This window comes from Triticum aestivum, chromosome 2B, assembly GCF_018294505.1.
Source record: "Triticum aestivum cultivar Chinese Spring chromosome 2B, IWGSC CS RefSeq v2.1, whole genome shotgun sequence".
Taxonomy (NCBI): Eukaryota; Viridiplantae; Streptophyta; class Magnoliopsida; order Poales; family Poaceae; genus Triticum; species Triticum aestivum.
Genome location: NC_057798.1, coordinates 311,100,005 through 311,113,358, shown reverse-complemented (window position 1 = coordinate 311,113,358; position 13,354 = coordinate 311,100,005). Strand labels below are relative to the sequence as shown.

Sequence of the window (13,354 nt, the reverse complement as noted above, 5' to 3'; positions counted from 1 at the left end):
AAACCGAAACCCTTGATTGTAGATACCTTCCAGATGCTTATCTTCTATGATCATATTGTGCATGATCACACAAGCAGTCATTACCTCCCACAACTTCTTCATGCTCCAAGTCCTAGCAGGATACCAAATGATGCCCCATCGAGATTGCAATACACCAAAGGCACGCTCAAAGTCCTTCCTAGCACTCTCTTGCTCTTGGACAAATCTTTTCCTCTTCTCTCCGACAGGGTTGGGGATTGTCTTCACAATAGTGGTCCACTGAGGATAGATACCGCCACCTAGGTAGTATCCTTTGTCGTAGTTGTGACCGTTGATGGTAATATTCATCGGCGGTCTGTTGCCTTCGGCAAGCCTTGCAAACACCAACGAGTCTTGAAGCACGTTGATATCATTGTATGATCCGGCCATATCGAAGAAAGAGCACCAGATCCAGAGATCTTGTGATGCCACGGCCTCAAGTATGACAGTGCAAGCCCTAACATGGCCCTTATTGCTCTTGCCAAGAAGAAGGGCAGCTCTTCCACTCCCAGTGCATGCAGCCTATGCTGCCAAGTATCCCTAGGAAGCCCCTGCTGGCATTCATCGCCAACAAGCGGGCTGTATCTTGAAGAGTCGGCTTTCTCAAGTACTCATGGCCAAACACAATAATCACAACCTTGCAGAACTTGTACATGGAGTCTAGGCATGTAGACTCGCTCATACGGACGTACTCGCCAATGAGATCACCGGGCACACCGTATGCAAGCATCCGGACGGCTGCAGTGCATTTCTGATAAGAGGAGAAGCTAATTTTTCCAAGGGCATCATCTTTGCACTCCAAATAGTCATCGTATCCGACCACCCCTCTCTAATATGGTTGAAAAGATGCCTACTCATACGAAACGACGCCGAAATTTCTGATGTTTTAACGTCGGGTTCGTTGTGTCAAAGTAGTCCTTCCAAAGAAGGAAATGCCCGCTCTCTCGGTTGCGATTCAACGCCGGAAGATGCCCCGGAATGGAGCCACGGAACAACGGCCGCTGGCTATTAAGGTGGTGTTGGACCAACACGACAGCCAAGATCTCTTCCTCCTCACCGGACGAGGAATCGTCGGAGTCGCAAAAGAAATTATGAAAAAAAAACTCGTCGGCGGAGTCCATTTTGTACCTTGGCAAACTGTCGAACAACTTGCGGTTGTCGACGAAGGAGCCAGCCGGCGAAGGGAGGCGCGCCGCCCTTGGACCAGCTGGCTGCACTGGCGGTGTCCGACGAACGTGCCGGTGTCAGGAGAAGGAGCTGGTGTGGCGACGAGGCGGTTTCCTGGTCGCGGCTGTGTCGGGGAGGTGGGGATGGGAAGCTTTTGGATCCCCGACGGCGAGATGGCGATGACGGCGAGGTGGGAGGTGGCGGCGTTGGAGGGGGGTGGGGTGGGATGTTGCAGCACCGGCTACTGGCAGAGGCATCGAAAAATGGGCGGCGACGACGTCGACGAAGGAGGCGGGCGAGGGTTTGCTGTTGGAATGGAAGAGGATGGCCAATGTGCCATCGACTAGCGGGCCAGGGGAGGAGTAGGCAGGCGCCGCGTGCATCCGTTTTGTGTCCGCGCTGACGCATATGAAGCTCAAATTGGGCCGGAAATGAGTCGGCACGCGGACGAAAAATGGACGCGCGTCTATTTGAATTGGCACATTGGGCTGACTTTTCTGTCTACCCCAATTCAAACGGACGCGCACGAACGAAAATGGGTCGCCGCGTTGAAGTTGCTCTAGTACATTGCACTTGAGATGGGCTAAAACGCATACATCTTCTGTCAAACAAAGCGCAAATTAATCTAATCCGAGCTAATTTATTCATTGCTTCCAACCTACCAATAATTTTGCTCCTCCCCCCGCCCCTCGCCTTCTCATCTCCTTCCCGTCACGGCCTCTCGTCGCTCTGGTCTGGCGGTCGTCTCCCCTCCCCTCCTCCGTCCCCGCGCGAATAAAGCCGGCGTCAGATTCTCCCCAGCCCCAAGCAAGCTCCGATTCCGCGCGTCAAACCAAGTAGGCTCTCGCCCAGGTTAGGATTTGGCTCCACACGCCGATGCGCCAGCGCGACGCATGGCCGTGAACTGCCTATACGTCGCCGCCGCATCCACGGCGGCCAGCGCCGCCGCGCTGCAGTGGTGGGCGGCGTCCTTCCTCGACGCCCCGCTGAACCGGGATGTCGGCGGCGGGGACTGGCTCGAGACCTCGCTGCGGTCGCACGTGACCGTCGCCCTCTTAGCGAATCTGGTGGCGCACGTGCTCCTCGTCCTCCTCCTAGCTCTCAAGGTGATTGGTTAATCGGCTCAGCGTAGGATTGTTTATCAATTCGGGGATGGTTTTCCGGGCTCGATTAATGCCGCCACGGATATTGGGTTCCATCGTTGCGTTGTAGGCAATCGACCAAGCTCATTATGGTAGGTTGCGTTTTTGGTGGCTAATTGCGTTAGCAACCTGCATCATATTCCTGATGTTATGGTCCTCGAGCTGCAATTTTGTTGGGCGTGCATTTTGTTTAGAAAGGCTTGTCACTCGTCCTCATTTCATTTACCAATGGATTGATGTTGATAGTTGGGACTGGGAAATGTGTGGTAAGTTTTTTCTCTAGTTTAAGTGCTGGTCTTGCAAGAGCTGGGTTGATGCTGTGATATGCTTAGTTGAGCCTGTCCTCAAGGTTCATTTGTTTGTGAGTTGTTTAGTCGTCATGTAAGCTGACGATACTAAATGCATTTCACTTTGTGCTATGCTCATAATACTAGGGAATTCGTTCTATTAAAATATACGGTCTTAGATGCCAAGCCCATACATATTTTGCATCTGCTGAGTTTTAGTTATTTACATCGCTAGGTTTCTTGGCTAAACGAACAGTAGTGGCGGGCTTATGACGGTGGAATCCCAATGAAACTACTGAATAACCCAATCTTAATGATATTACGAATTATTTTTCTACGAAGTTATCCACTTGGAATTTATGTCTGCCTGACTGAGTTGTAACTGAGTTTCTTCATATTCACACTGTGCAATATGAGACATTAAAACAGGGTTATAATCTGCCTGACTGAGTTGTAACTGAGTTTCTTCATATTCACACTGTGCAATATGAGACATCTTAAAACAGGGTTATAATCTTGAATCTCAACCAAGGCATGTTCTATGCTGGGAAACTCGTGTACAACGTAAACAACTTGGCTATTTTCCTTAAAGTTCAGTTTTAAAGGAGAAATCAAGTTTAGATCTATTACAGAACAAAATAAAATGAATGTACGTACTATGGCGATGGCCACCCAGTGTTCCAAAAAGCAGGAAAGATTAATGAACAGACCATCATCATTCTTTGAAAGTAGCAACTGTTGCTATCTGGCCATATCTACCTTCTCTTGGCGCCTTTAATTAATTAAGCTGAAATCACATTAGATCTTTGTACGAAATCAGCGACAATTAATATGGATCGGAGGGAGTAGTAATCTCCAGTAATATAAAATATCCTCGGGTGCTGTAGCTCGGTTGTAAACTCAACATACTCATCTTTCTTATTTCTCTAATACAACAGTCTTGAGACTTACATATCTTTTCTGCTATGCAGACATTATTTTTTGTTCGGTTAACTTCTACAGAGACTAGAAAAGTGTTGGAACACATCATTAACTATGTAATCTACAAGGTAATACTCTCTCTCTCTCTCATTCTCTCTCTCTCTCGTTATTATATGTCCTTCCATTGAACTATTCATGTGTTTTTACTGCTCCCAAATATTGCCGACAAATTTGGTCTGCTTAAACCTCTAGTCCTCTGAACAAGTCTATGGTTGATAAGATGAATCTTCAATCTAATGCTCCAGTGAGCTTCAAGCATCTGGATAATGAGCTTAATTTTTCAAAATGAAATTAAATGCATATCTCACATGTTTATGACTTGCAGCTGACATATAATGCTCTTGTGCCCTCATGCATTTTCAATAATAATACACATACATCATAGGAAAGCCTTGTCCTTTCAGTTTGTTGAAGTGATTTACTTATAAACTCGGCAGCAAGAGAATTGGCATAGATTAACAGCAATGCGAAAGGATACCACATAAATCCTATAGAAAAACAACTAGGACCAGAAAGGCCACAAAGATTGTATAAAAAGGACCAGGACCAGAAAGACTTTGTCGGGGCACTGCTAGACAAGGAGGGCTCGAGCGAGAGGTTCCCACGGGGGCCTTAATCTGGACGTCGCCCAAGCGAGACGACATGCAGGCGGTTGGTGAGAGGTGGCAGCCTAAATGTGGCCGCATTTGAAATGTCGCCACAGGATGGATCTTGGCTACGAGATTGAAAGCGAGACCAAATGAATCAATCGGGAAGTGAGACCAGATCGATTTATCAAGGAGGAATGACGGGAAAAATCAATTAGAGTTTTCGATAAAAGTGGAGACTGATATTTGATAAGATGGAGACCGAGAGGGAGAGGACTCGATCAGGAGAGATATGGACCAGTTGCGGTGTCCAGCCCATAAACCTGGGCTCATGATACCATGCTAGAGTAACTTATCTGTATTGCGTAGCCCGACGGGCGAATATATATTACAATGAACTTGGAGTACAGGTAAGAAAATCTAGACTAATACTAACACGTAAGGAGACCTAGACCAATACTTATACTCCTTAATAGTTGTGACCTCTAAGAACCTGCATTTGGGTCCTATATGTCAGTGAGGCTGGAAGGATACTAGTGGGTGTGTGGTTTGTCTTCTAGGTCTCCTGTCCCTTCTCTCATGCCCTGTCCTTTCAGATTGGCTCACTGCAGGTGGATACTCCCTTCTTAATGCCGCCAAGTAGCTGTTACAGCCATGACTACTAGCAAAATACTAATTCAGTGCCGCCTAGTAGCTAATACAACCATGGCTACTTCTAGCGATACTAATGCAGTTCTGATTCAAGATGTCAAAAAAGTAAAAGTCAGAAAATTTACTTGCTACACATTGTTCAGTTTTACAACTGGAACGTCAATGAAGAGAAGGCCAGAGCCCTAGCTGCTGCTAAGTTGTGCGCACACACAAAGCCAAATTATGTATGTGCATGAACCAACACATGAGGTAGAAGTAGAATTATCAGTTGGCTGTTTTTCTAGTAAGACAAAAGGAAATGTTTGCAAGGCCTGTACTTGAGTAATCACACGGTTGATTTAGATTGGAGGGAAGTGTATGGGATGGTGTCCAGTTTGCGGGCAACAAAAAAGTCTTTTCTGATTTGTCCCAGGAAGTCAAGAGCCACTTGAATTGTCAACTGAGTACAAGATGGACGCCATGTTGGAAGAGTCTAAAGTGAGCTTAGCTCACTTGGATGGGGGAGTGGATGTATAACCCAGCTACCCAGGTTCAAGTCCTCACGGACAGGAGTTTGGGTTTTTATTATTTAAAAACCCGTTGTAGGGGACTCCCTTATGACTTCCCTTTCCAAAAAGAAAGTTGGAAGAGTCTGATGAGTTCTGTTCAGTTACAATCAGAGGATAATCAATTGGCAAGTCTTATGAGTTCTGTTCAGTTACAGTCAGAGGATAATCAATCGGCGAGTCTAAGGAGTTCTGTTCAGTTACAATCAGAGGATAATCAATTGACTATTGCTTTGGTAGTCCATGACCACCAGGATTTATGGAGGTTTTGCTCATGAGGATCACTAGAGTTTTGTAGCGCGCGAAGGCTTGCACGGGGATCACCAACCAGATGTAACAAAATATAACACAGCACAACAAGTGATTTCGTGCATCCGTTTACTATTTTGGGAAATAAAAGAAGTTCCAAGATGTGAAAGACTCGTCTATCAAAGAGAGATCGTTTTCCAGATTGAGGGTATGTTTGGTTTGATTCCCAACTAGCCCCCTCAAAGTTTTGGCAGTTGTTGTTGTTTGGATTGTGACCGTTATATCCTCCACAATTTTGGCAAATGAGACCATTGTTTTGTTTGGTTTGTGACCAACCAACATGATTATTATACTAGTTCCAAAAATATTTAATTTATCTATTATCTAAAATTGAGAAGAAATACATATCAATACTTAGATGCAGTTTTTCTAAAGACTTAGATGCAGTCAGTGTGAAGAAAATCGCCAAAAGAATGACACGGCATGCTGTGTGTACTTCATGTTGGTATATCTTTGGATGGAATTCCTGTTTGTGTGCGGTTGCTAATCACGCACAGGCCTGCATATCTTTGCTAATCACGCACAGGCCTGCATATCTTTGAATTAAAAGCGCTGCTGATTGGTTACAGCCAAAAATTTGACTTATCCTAACTGCATGCACGGAGCAGGCCCACATAACAACCAGAGTCACAGCGCCAAATTTTTGGTGCAGCTTTTTCACTCCCTCGTCTCGCCCACACGTTGGCGAGAATTACACGGATGGGCGCAGGGCATGCTGGGCGAGCTAAGTTTTTGGCGCAGATCCAAACAGCTACCAAATTACACGTGCAAGCCATTTTTTTTATAGGGTGGACTTTGGTAGTAATCCAAACAGGCCCTGAGTCTTTCTTTCCTTTTTATTCTAGGCATGAGAAATTTGTCGGTTGATTGTACTATATAACAGCTACATGTACCATTGTAATGATAAGTTGCAAGTTGATGAATTAGATTCAAGGTGTGCTTTAGGGTGGATAGCCATTATCATTTTTTCAGAGAATCTTGAAAAAAAAATCTGCTTTTGGAGAAAGCTTTATTAAACCTTAGTGCCATCTGTGTGGAATTGTCCTGATACGAAGTTGCCATCTACAGGATTGGTCTTGTATGCTGAATTGCTAGGTCCAAACCCTCTAGGCGTCTACTTTGTGTACATTGTGCGCGTGAGCGAGAGGCCTTCCCGCGTGTTGCTGCTGTTTGGATTAGTTTGAAGGACCATGGAGAATTTGGAGCTGGGGTGCAGCGATTTTTCAGAGAAGGGCATATAGAGGTGATGGGGCAAAGTGACTGGAGGAGGAGAATGTGGAGGGTAGAAAATGTTTGCGCAGTGCCACAAGGATTTGGTGGTGAGGTGGTGTGCTGATGGGTTATGTATGGATTTGGGGTGCGATGTGGAGATGATGAAAGGAGGTAGAAGGGACAAGTGCGATGCGGGGTCTTTAGAACGCATTACACTGCCTTGTGGGACCCTCATGCAGTGAAATGGACGTGGCAACAGAGGGTAATGGAACCTAGTGCAAAGTGTAATATCGTTTGTCCCAAAATGCTGTCAAGTGTTTATTCTTCCGAAGCCTGGTATAAAGAAAGGGACACAAGTGGTATCTACTTTGTGTTATGTGCAATTTACCCCGTCCTTTATTTATTTATGTGCATGTGGCAGTCTACAATGTGAATAAAATTACAAGGACTTATCTTTTGTTGCAGGGAACTTTTCTCCCATTGGTTGTGCCTCCTAATTCTCAACAAATAATCCTTTGGTCAACTTGGCTAGTCCTTCTTTGTTCACTGAAGGTACTGTGTGCAATTACATCTACTTGTTGAGAGTCTACCCATCATATTAACTGAAATAAATGTCATATCCAGATGTTTCAATCATTGGCCAGAGAACGTCTTGAGTGCCTCAATGCGTCACCCTCAGCAACTCCATTGAAATATCTCCGTGTATATTCTGCACTGTTGCTGGTTCTTTCGACTGATCTACTATGGTAATATTCCCTGGTTAGTCAGCATGGATCAAGCTTCATAGCAATTTATCTAAGTATCTTTTGGAGATGAATTTACCCAATTTGTTAAGGTATTATGGTGTTGCTCTGTCGGTCTAGGGCTGTCCTTGAGTCCTTGTACCCTTTGGCTGTGCAATACAGCAAACCCAGTTCGTGACAATGTATTAGAGCTAAACCTAGAGTGCCATTTGTCGCCACTGCAGCTCATCGTCTTCAATGAGCTGTCCCTGGAGAGCTAGCTCCACTCCAGGGGGCGTACTTGACACCCCAAATCCACTGCCATACCGATTGTAGTTGTGTAGTAGCAACTGGCTGATGTCCCCATGCCACATCCTCCTCACCGGTTTCCTTATCCCTGAGATCCCTCATTTTCAGCTTGGCGCCTGTTCAAGTCGAGCCGACCTGCGCCCATGCCGGATATGGGAACCACCTTATCTTGTCGCCGCTGGTCCCCAGTCTGTTGCTGGTGCTGATTTTTAGCCCGCCAATCTTGTCCGGCATTGCTGGCTACCAATGTGATATTCTTGTCGTTGACCTTGCTTTTCCAGCAAGGCCTACCCGTTGCCGATCCAATCTTCCACTTCATTAGCTCGCTGGCCAGCCTCCTCTTTTCATCTCCACTGGCTTCACCCTCAGCACTGGTCCCTCTGCTGCAGCTTGTGTTGGCCGCAGTGTGCTGCTTCTGCTACTTGTTGCGGGCTTGCAGCCATCGCTTGGATCAGCCGCTAACCAGGCTTGTAAGAGTACAGCGAAAGAAAGCTGGAAAGGTGTGCTTGATGAAACCTGCATCTTCCCAAGAACCTGCATCTGGAGGAAGATTTTCCCATTGACCAAGCCATTGAACCACCGGTAGATTATCTCGTGGTATTTGTCAGGTTTCCAGTACTGCTGCTGGAGCACATTTAATCGATCCGACTTCATTGATTAAGGGAAGATCTTGACTAGGCACACTTTTTGTCCCAAGTGCTGTTTCAGCTGACTAACATAGAAAATTGGATGAATCTTCACACCTTCAGGTAATAGGAGTTTATAGGCCAGTTTGCCCACTTGGTTGAGTATCTTAATAAGGCCATAGAACTTGCTCTGTAGTTTAATGGTGCCACACAACCCAAATGCTGCCATGCGGTAGGGTTCCATTTTAAGGTAGACCATATCACCTTCTTTCAATTGGCGCTCAACCCTTTTTAAGTCAGCATATCTATGTTTTAAAGGCGTCCGTAAGGCGACGCCTAGGCGACGCCTAGGCGTCGAGGCGCCCCCCCAGCGCTTTGCGCTTTAGGCGCCTAGGCGTCCGCTTTAGGCGCCTAGGCGTCGAAGCGCCCCCCCAGCGCCTTAAAGCAAGGCGTCGCCTTAAAAACATAGCAGCATATTTCTTCATGCGATTCTGAGCTTTATGCAAGTTATCCTTAAGCTGGGCCAACATCTCTTAGTCTGAAGGAACACATTTGTTTCCTCATCCATAGGTCCAGGGATAGAGATTTCAGATATCAGAGGTGGGGGAACCCATACAAGGCCTGAAATGGGCTTAACCTTGTGCTGGTATGAAAACATGGGTTATACCAATACTCAGCTAATGGCAACCAAGCAGCCACTTCTTCGGTTTATTCATAGCCATGTAACGCAAGTAGTTTTCACACATTGGTTAACATGTTCCATCTGACCATCAGACTCTGGATGATAAGCTGTACTGCACCTTAGTTGGATATCCATTGAGTTAAACAGGTCCTTTCAAAAAATTGCTGGTGAAGATCCTATCTTTGTCAACTTGGGAGGGCCATGTAATTTGATGATTGTATCCAGAAATGCTTGTGCAACAGTATGAGCAGTATGGGGGTGGGATAAAGCAATGAAATGGGCATATTTGCTTAATCTATCCATCACCACCATTATAACCACTTTCCCTGGGATGTTGTCAGCCCCTCTACAAAATCCGTTGTAATGTAGGTCCATGCTATATCAGGAACAGGTAAGGGATCTAAAAGCCTTGGGTAGTGATGGTGCTCAGATTTTGATCTCTTACAGACTGGGCATTTAGCAATAAACTTTAAAATTTGCTTCTTTAGACCAGGCCAATAAAATATTCTTTTGACTTTGTGATATGTTGCTCTCGTTCTGAATGTACCCCAACAGCAGAAGAATGGAGAGCTTGTACGAGCCTTGTTTGTAGTGCTAAATCATTGCCAATGACAATTCTTCCTTTATATCTCAAAACACCAGCATGTACTCCCTCCGTTCCACAATACATGCCTTCCATTTGTCAAAATATAGATGTATCTAGACATGTTTTAGTATATAGATACATCCATTTTTGGACAAACGGAAGTCAAGTATTTTGGAACGGAGGGAGTAGAGAATAAGCGTTAGTATCAGTAGCAGGGGAAATGAGGAGTTGCTCTAAAAGGTGTAACAACAGAAGAGAAAATGGAATTGCACATTCTGGACAGTGCATCAGCTACGATGTTTTTTCTTTTCCTTTTTTGTACTCCCTCTGTCCCAATATAAGTGTCTCAACTTTAGTACAACTTTGCACTAAAGTTAGTACAAAGTTGAGACACTTATTTTGGGACGAAGGGAGTACTTCATAGTGAAGTCAAATTCCAGAAGTTTGAGCATGAGCTTGTGCTGGATACCTTACGTAATCCTTTGCTCTGTGATATACTGTAGGCTTTGTTGATCTGTCCTGATTATCAGTTTATTGCTCCACAAGTAGTGTCTCCATCTCTTTAGAGCTTCTATAATTCCAAGAGCTTCTTTTTCATAAGCTGACATGGCAGCGTTTCCTGGGCAGAGGGTAGAGCTATATAATATGCAATTGGTTTTCCATTTTGCATGATTAGTGCTCCCAGTCCTGTGCCCAAGGCATCAGTTTCAAGTACAAAAGGTTGTGCAAATTTGGTAATGCCAACACAGGTGCTGATGTCATGGCCAGTTTCAATTTTTCAAAAGCCTCTTGCTATACAACAATCCGGTTGAAGTTTCCCTTTTTTAAAAGTTCATGGAGAGGTGTACAGATAATCCCGTAGTTCTGGATAAACCTTCTATTACCAGTGAGCCCCAAAAATCTTCTTAATTGTGTCACATTGGTAGGTGTTTTTCAGTCAATAATTGCACTGATCTTTTTAGGATATGTAGATACTCCTTCACCAGAAATGATATGCCCAAGATATTCCACTTGTGGAACAGCGAACACACACTTACTGAGCTTTGCAGCTAAAGAGTGCTTCATGAATAGTGTTAGTAATATTTCCAAATGTTGCAAATGAAACTTCATATCATTGCTGTAAATTAAGACATCAACAAAGAAGACCAAAATAAATTTCCTTAGATAAGGGCCAAAATCCTCATTCATGAGAGCCTGGAAGGTTGCTGGTTTATTAGATAAGGCCAATGGCATGACTACAACAACAATAACAGCAACAAAGCCTTCAGTCTCAAACAAGTTGGGGTAGGCTAGAGGTGAACCCATAAGATCTCGCAACCAACTCATGGTTCTGGCACATGGATAGCAGGCTTCCAGGCACCCCTGTCCATGGCTAGTTCTCTGTCGATACTCCAGGTTTGCCTGCCTGCAGTAGGAACAGTGTGCTGTGCTGGTTTATGGAAGTTGTTTCAAGCTGATTTACTTGTATAATATGCTGAAACAATTTTCTTTGGGGGATGAAAGGGTTCCATGTCCCTTGCTAACCAATGAACTTTAGTTAAACTGACTGGCCTGAGAGGACAAAGTTGATACTTTATTCCCTCTCTTAACCCATTCAGATAGTACTTTATAAACCATGCCTCTGAAATATTTGGATTATCTTCCTGGACATCTGCCATTACATCTTCAAACAGCACAGTCAGTTTCAGATGCGGCAATGTGAGAAATTGACATCAGCACAGTTTGTTTCACATAAATTAACAGTCAGTTTCAGATTGCTAGATCCTGAATAACTATGAATCACTTCTTCACAGAATTTTTCCCATGTGAGTTTCTTCTTTAACAGGCCTGAACGCCTAAGCTACATGTCTGCTTGCCCCACAAAGTATAACTGTTGCAATATGGACCTTATATAGTTACATTCTTCAGGAGTGCCAGCCATTTGAAAATATTTCTCACATTGCCGTATCCAACCCATTGGATTATCCCCCACCAAAACAAGGGAAATCCATACAAGGTCCTTTTGTGATGGAAATTAAAAACTGTGTCCTCATTTCTTCCTCATAGTATGAACTGATTGAGGAGTGTTAGGTGTTAAGCTTCATGCACTAGCCAACGCAACCAAAATTCCGAACTGATGGAAAGGGCTAAGCAATCCACATGTACACTTCAACACCCCCTTTCACGTGTGACGCCGGAAGTCAACACATGAATAGTCTCAGAGGTATGGCTCAAGAGGCCTATACATGGACACAAAGGGGGGAACAACAATTTTTGAATAAATTGCAAAAGCCAGGACTTGACCTCAAAACCTGGCTCTGATACCATGTTAAGCTTCATGCACTAGCCAACGCAACCAAAAGTCCGAGCTGATGAAAAGGGCTAGGCAATCCACTTACACTTCAACATTAGGTACCCAAATCCTGGAGGTGCAGAACGATTTCCAATTCTGACTGGAGGCAAATATGCCGTCAGAAATCCAATTTGCCAAGTGCCCTCTTGTTCATTGGATAATTTCTGACGAAGAGCTTCAGTCCTTTGATTCACTAAAGGCATTTGTTATTGCTATTGCTCAGCTGATGGTTGCAGTACAGGTTGTGTTTGGGATCCTGACAGCTGATCTGATGGTTCAGGTATCATTGCTTTGAGCACCTCAGACATGATCTGCAGTTGTTGAGAAATGTCTTGAACTGCGGATTGCATTCCTCTGACAACTTCTGTGAGATATACTTGTTGCATCTATATAGCTCCAACATCTGTCTTGATTTTATCTAACTCAGATCGGATCTTCATTGTTGCTTGATGATTATCTGTGATCTCTGCATACAACTCTGCCAATTCATCCCCATCCGCAGCTTGCTTCATACACCACGTACCGATCTTAGATGAGCCGAAGAGGAATTTTACACTAGAACTCGTCTAGAAACCCGACGGACCCCGGATCCTACCGCCGCCGTAAGATTCGCCACCAAATCAACGCACAGAACAGGATAGAGCATGGGATTTTACCTTTGACGAAGGATTCGTCAGCAACCGTCTCCAGCCGCCTGTTCTGTGTTCGAATGAATCACTGCCGCCGCAATGCCACCACAGCAACAGAAACGCCACCACCGCGAGAAGGGAGTGGAGGGTGGGATTTTACCAAGAAGCAAACCACCGCGCCTCCCCGCTCGAAATGCCTCCAAGGATTAACCTAGCTCTGAATACCATTTTTGATCAAAAGGGGTTCCCCCCCTCCCCATTTTCATTGAAAAAATGGGGAACAACATCCAGGTGAAGCTAGGAGCTCTCGGGCCTAGCCAGAGTAGCAGGCCAGATTACATGAACTAAGGAACAGTAGTGGGAAGGCAGCACAGGGCAACTAAAGGTTATCAGAGATCTTGTATTCCACTCTGAAATTATAGCCCAAGAGTTTGAGAAGTAATTTATGTTGTATGCCTTCAGTCAATTTCTGCTCCTGGATGTATTTGAGGCTTTCTTGGTCTGTTCTAATCACCAGAGTGGTTGCTAGGAAGTAGTGTTTCCATTTCTTTACTGCTTCAATAATTGCT

The 13,354-nt window shown here is 44.8% G+C and overlaps 1 protein-coding gene across 1 annotated transcript in view; it reads left to right on the top strand.

The window, feature by feature from the left end:
- Positions 1–1,807: 1,807 nt before the first annotated feature.
- The window catches only part of LOC123044811 (E3 ubiquitin protein ligase RIN2), a 35,826-nt gene continuing 24,279 nt past the window's right edge, over positions 1,808–13,354 (top strand). The window contains exons 1-4 of the mRNA XM_044467688.1: positions 1,808–2,291; positions 3,586–3,663; positions 7,365–7,451; positions 7,524–7,645. Of these exons, the coding sequence (XP_044323623.1) occupies positions 2,079–2,291; positions 3,586–3,663; positions 7,365–7,451; positions 7,524–7,645 (500 nt within the window). The 5' untranslated portion in view covers positions 1,808–2,078. The remainder of the gene's footprint in view (positions 2,292–3,585; positions 3,664–7,364; positions 7,452–7,523; positions 7,646–13,354) is intronic.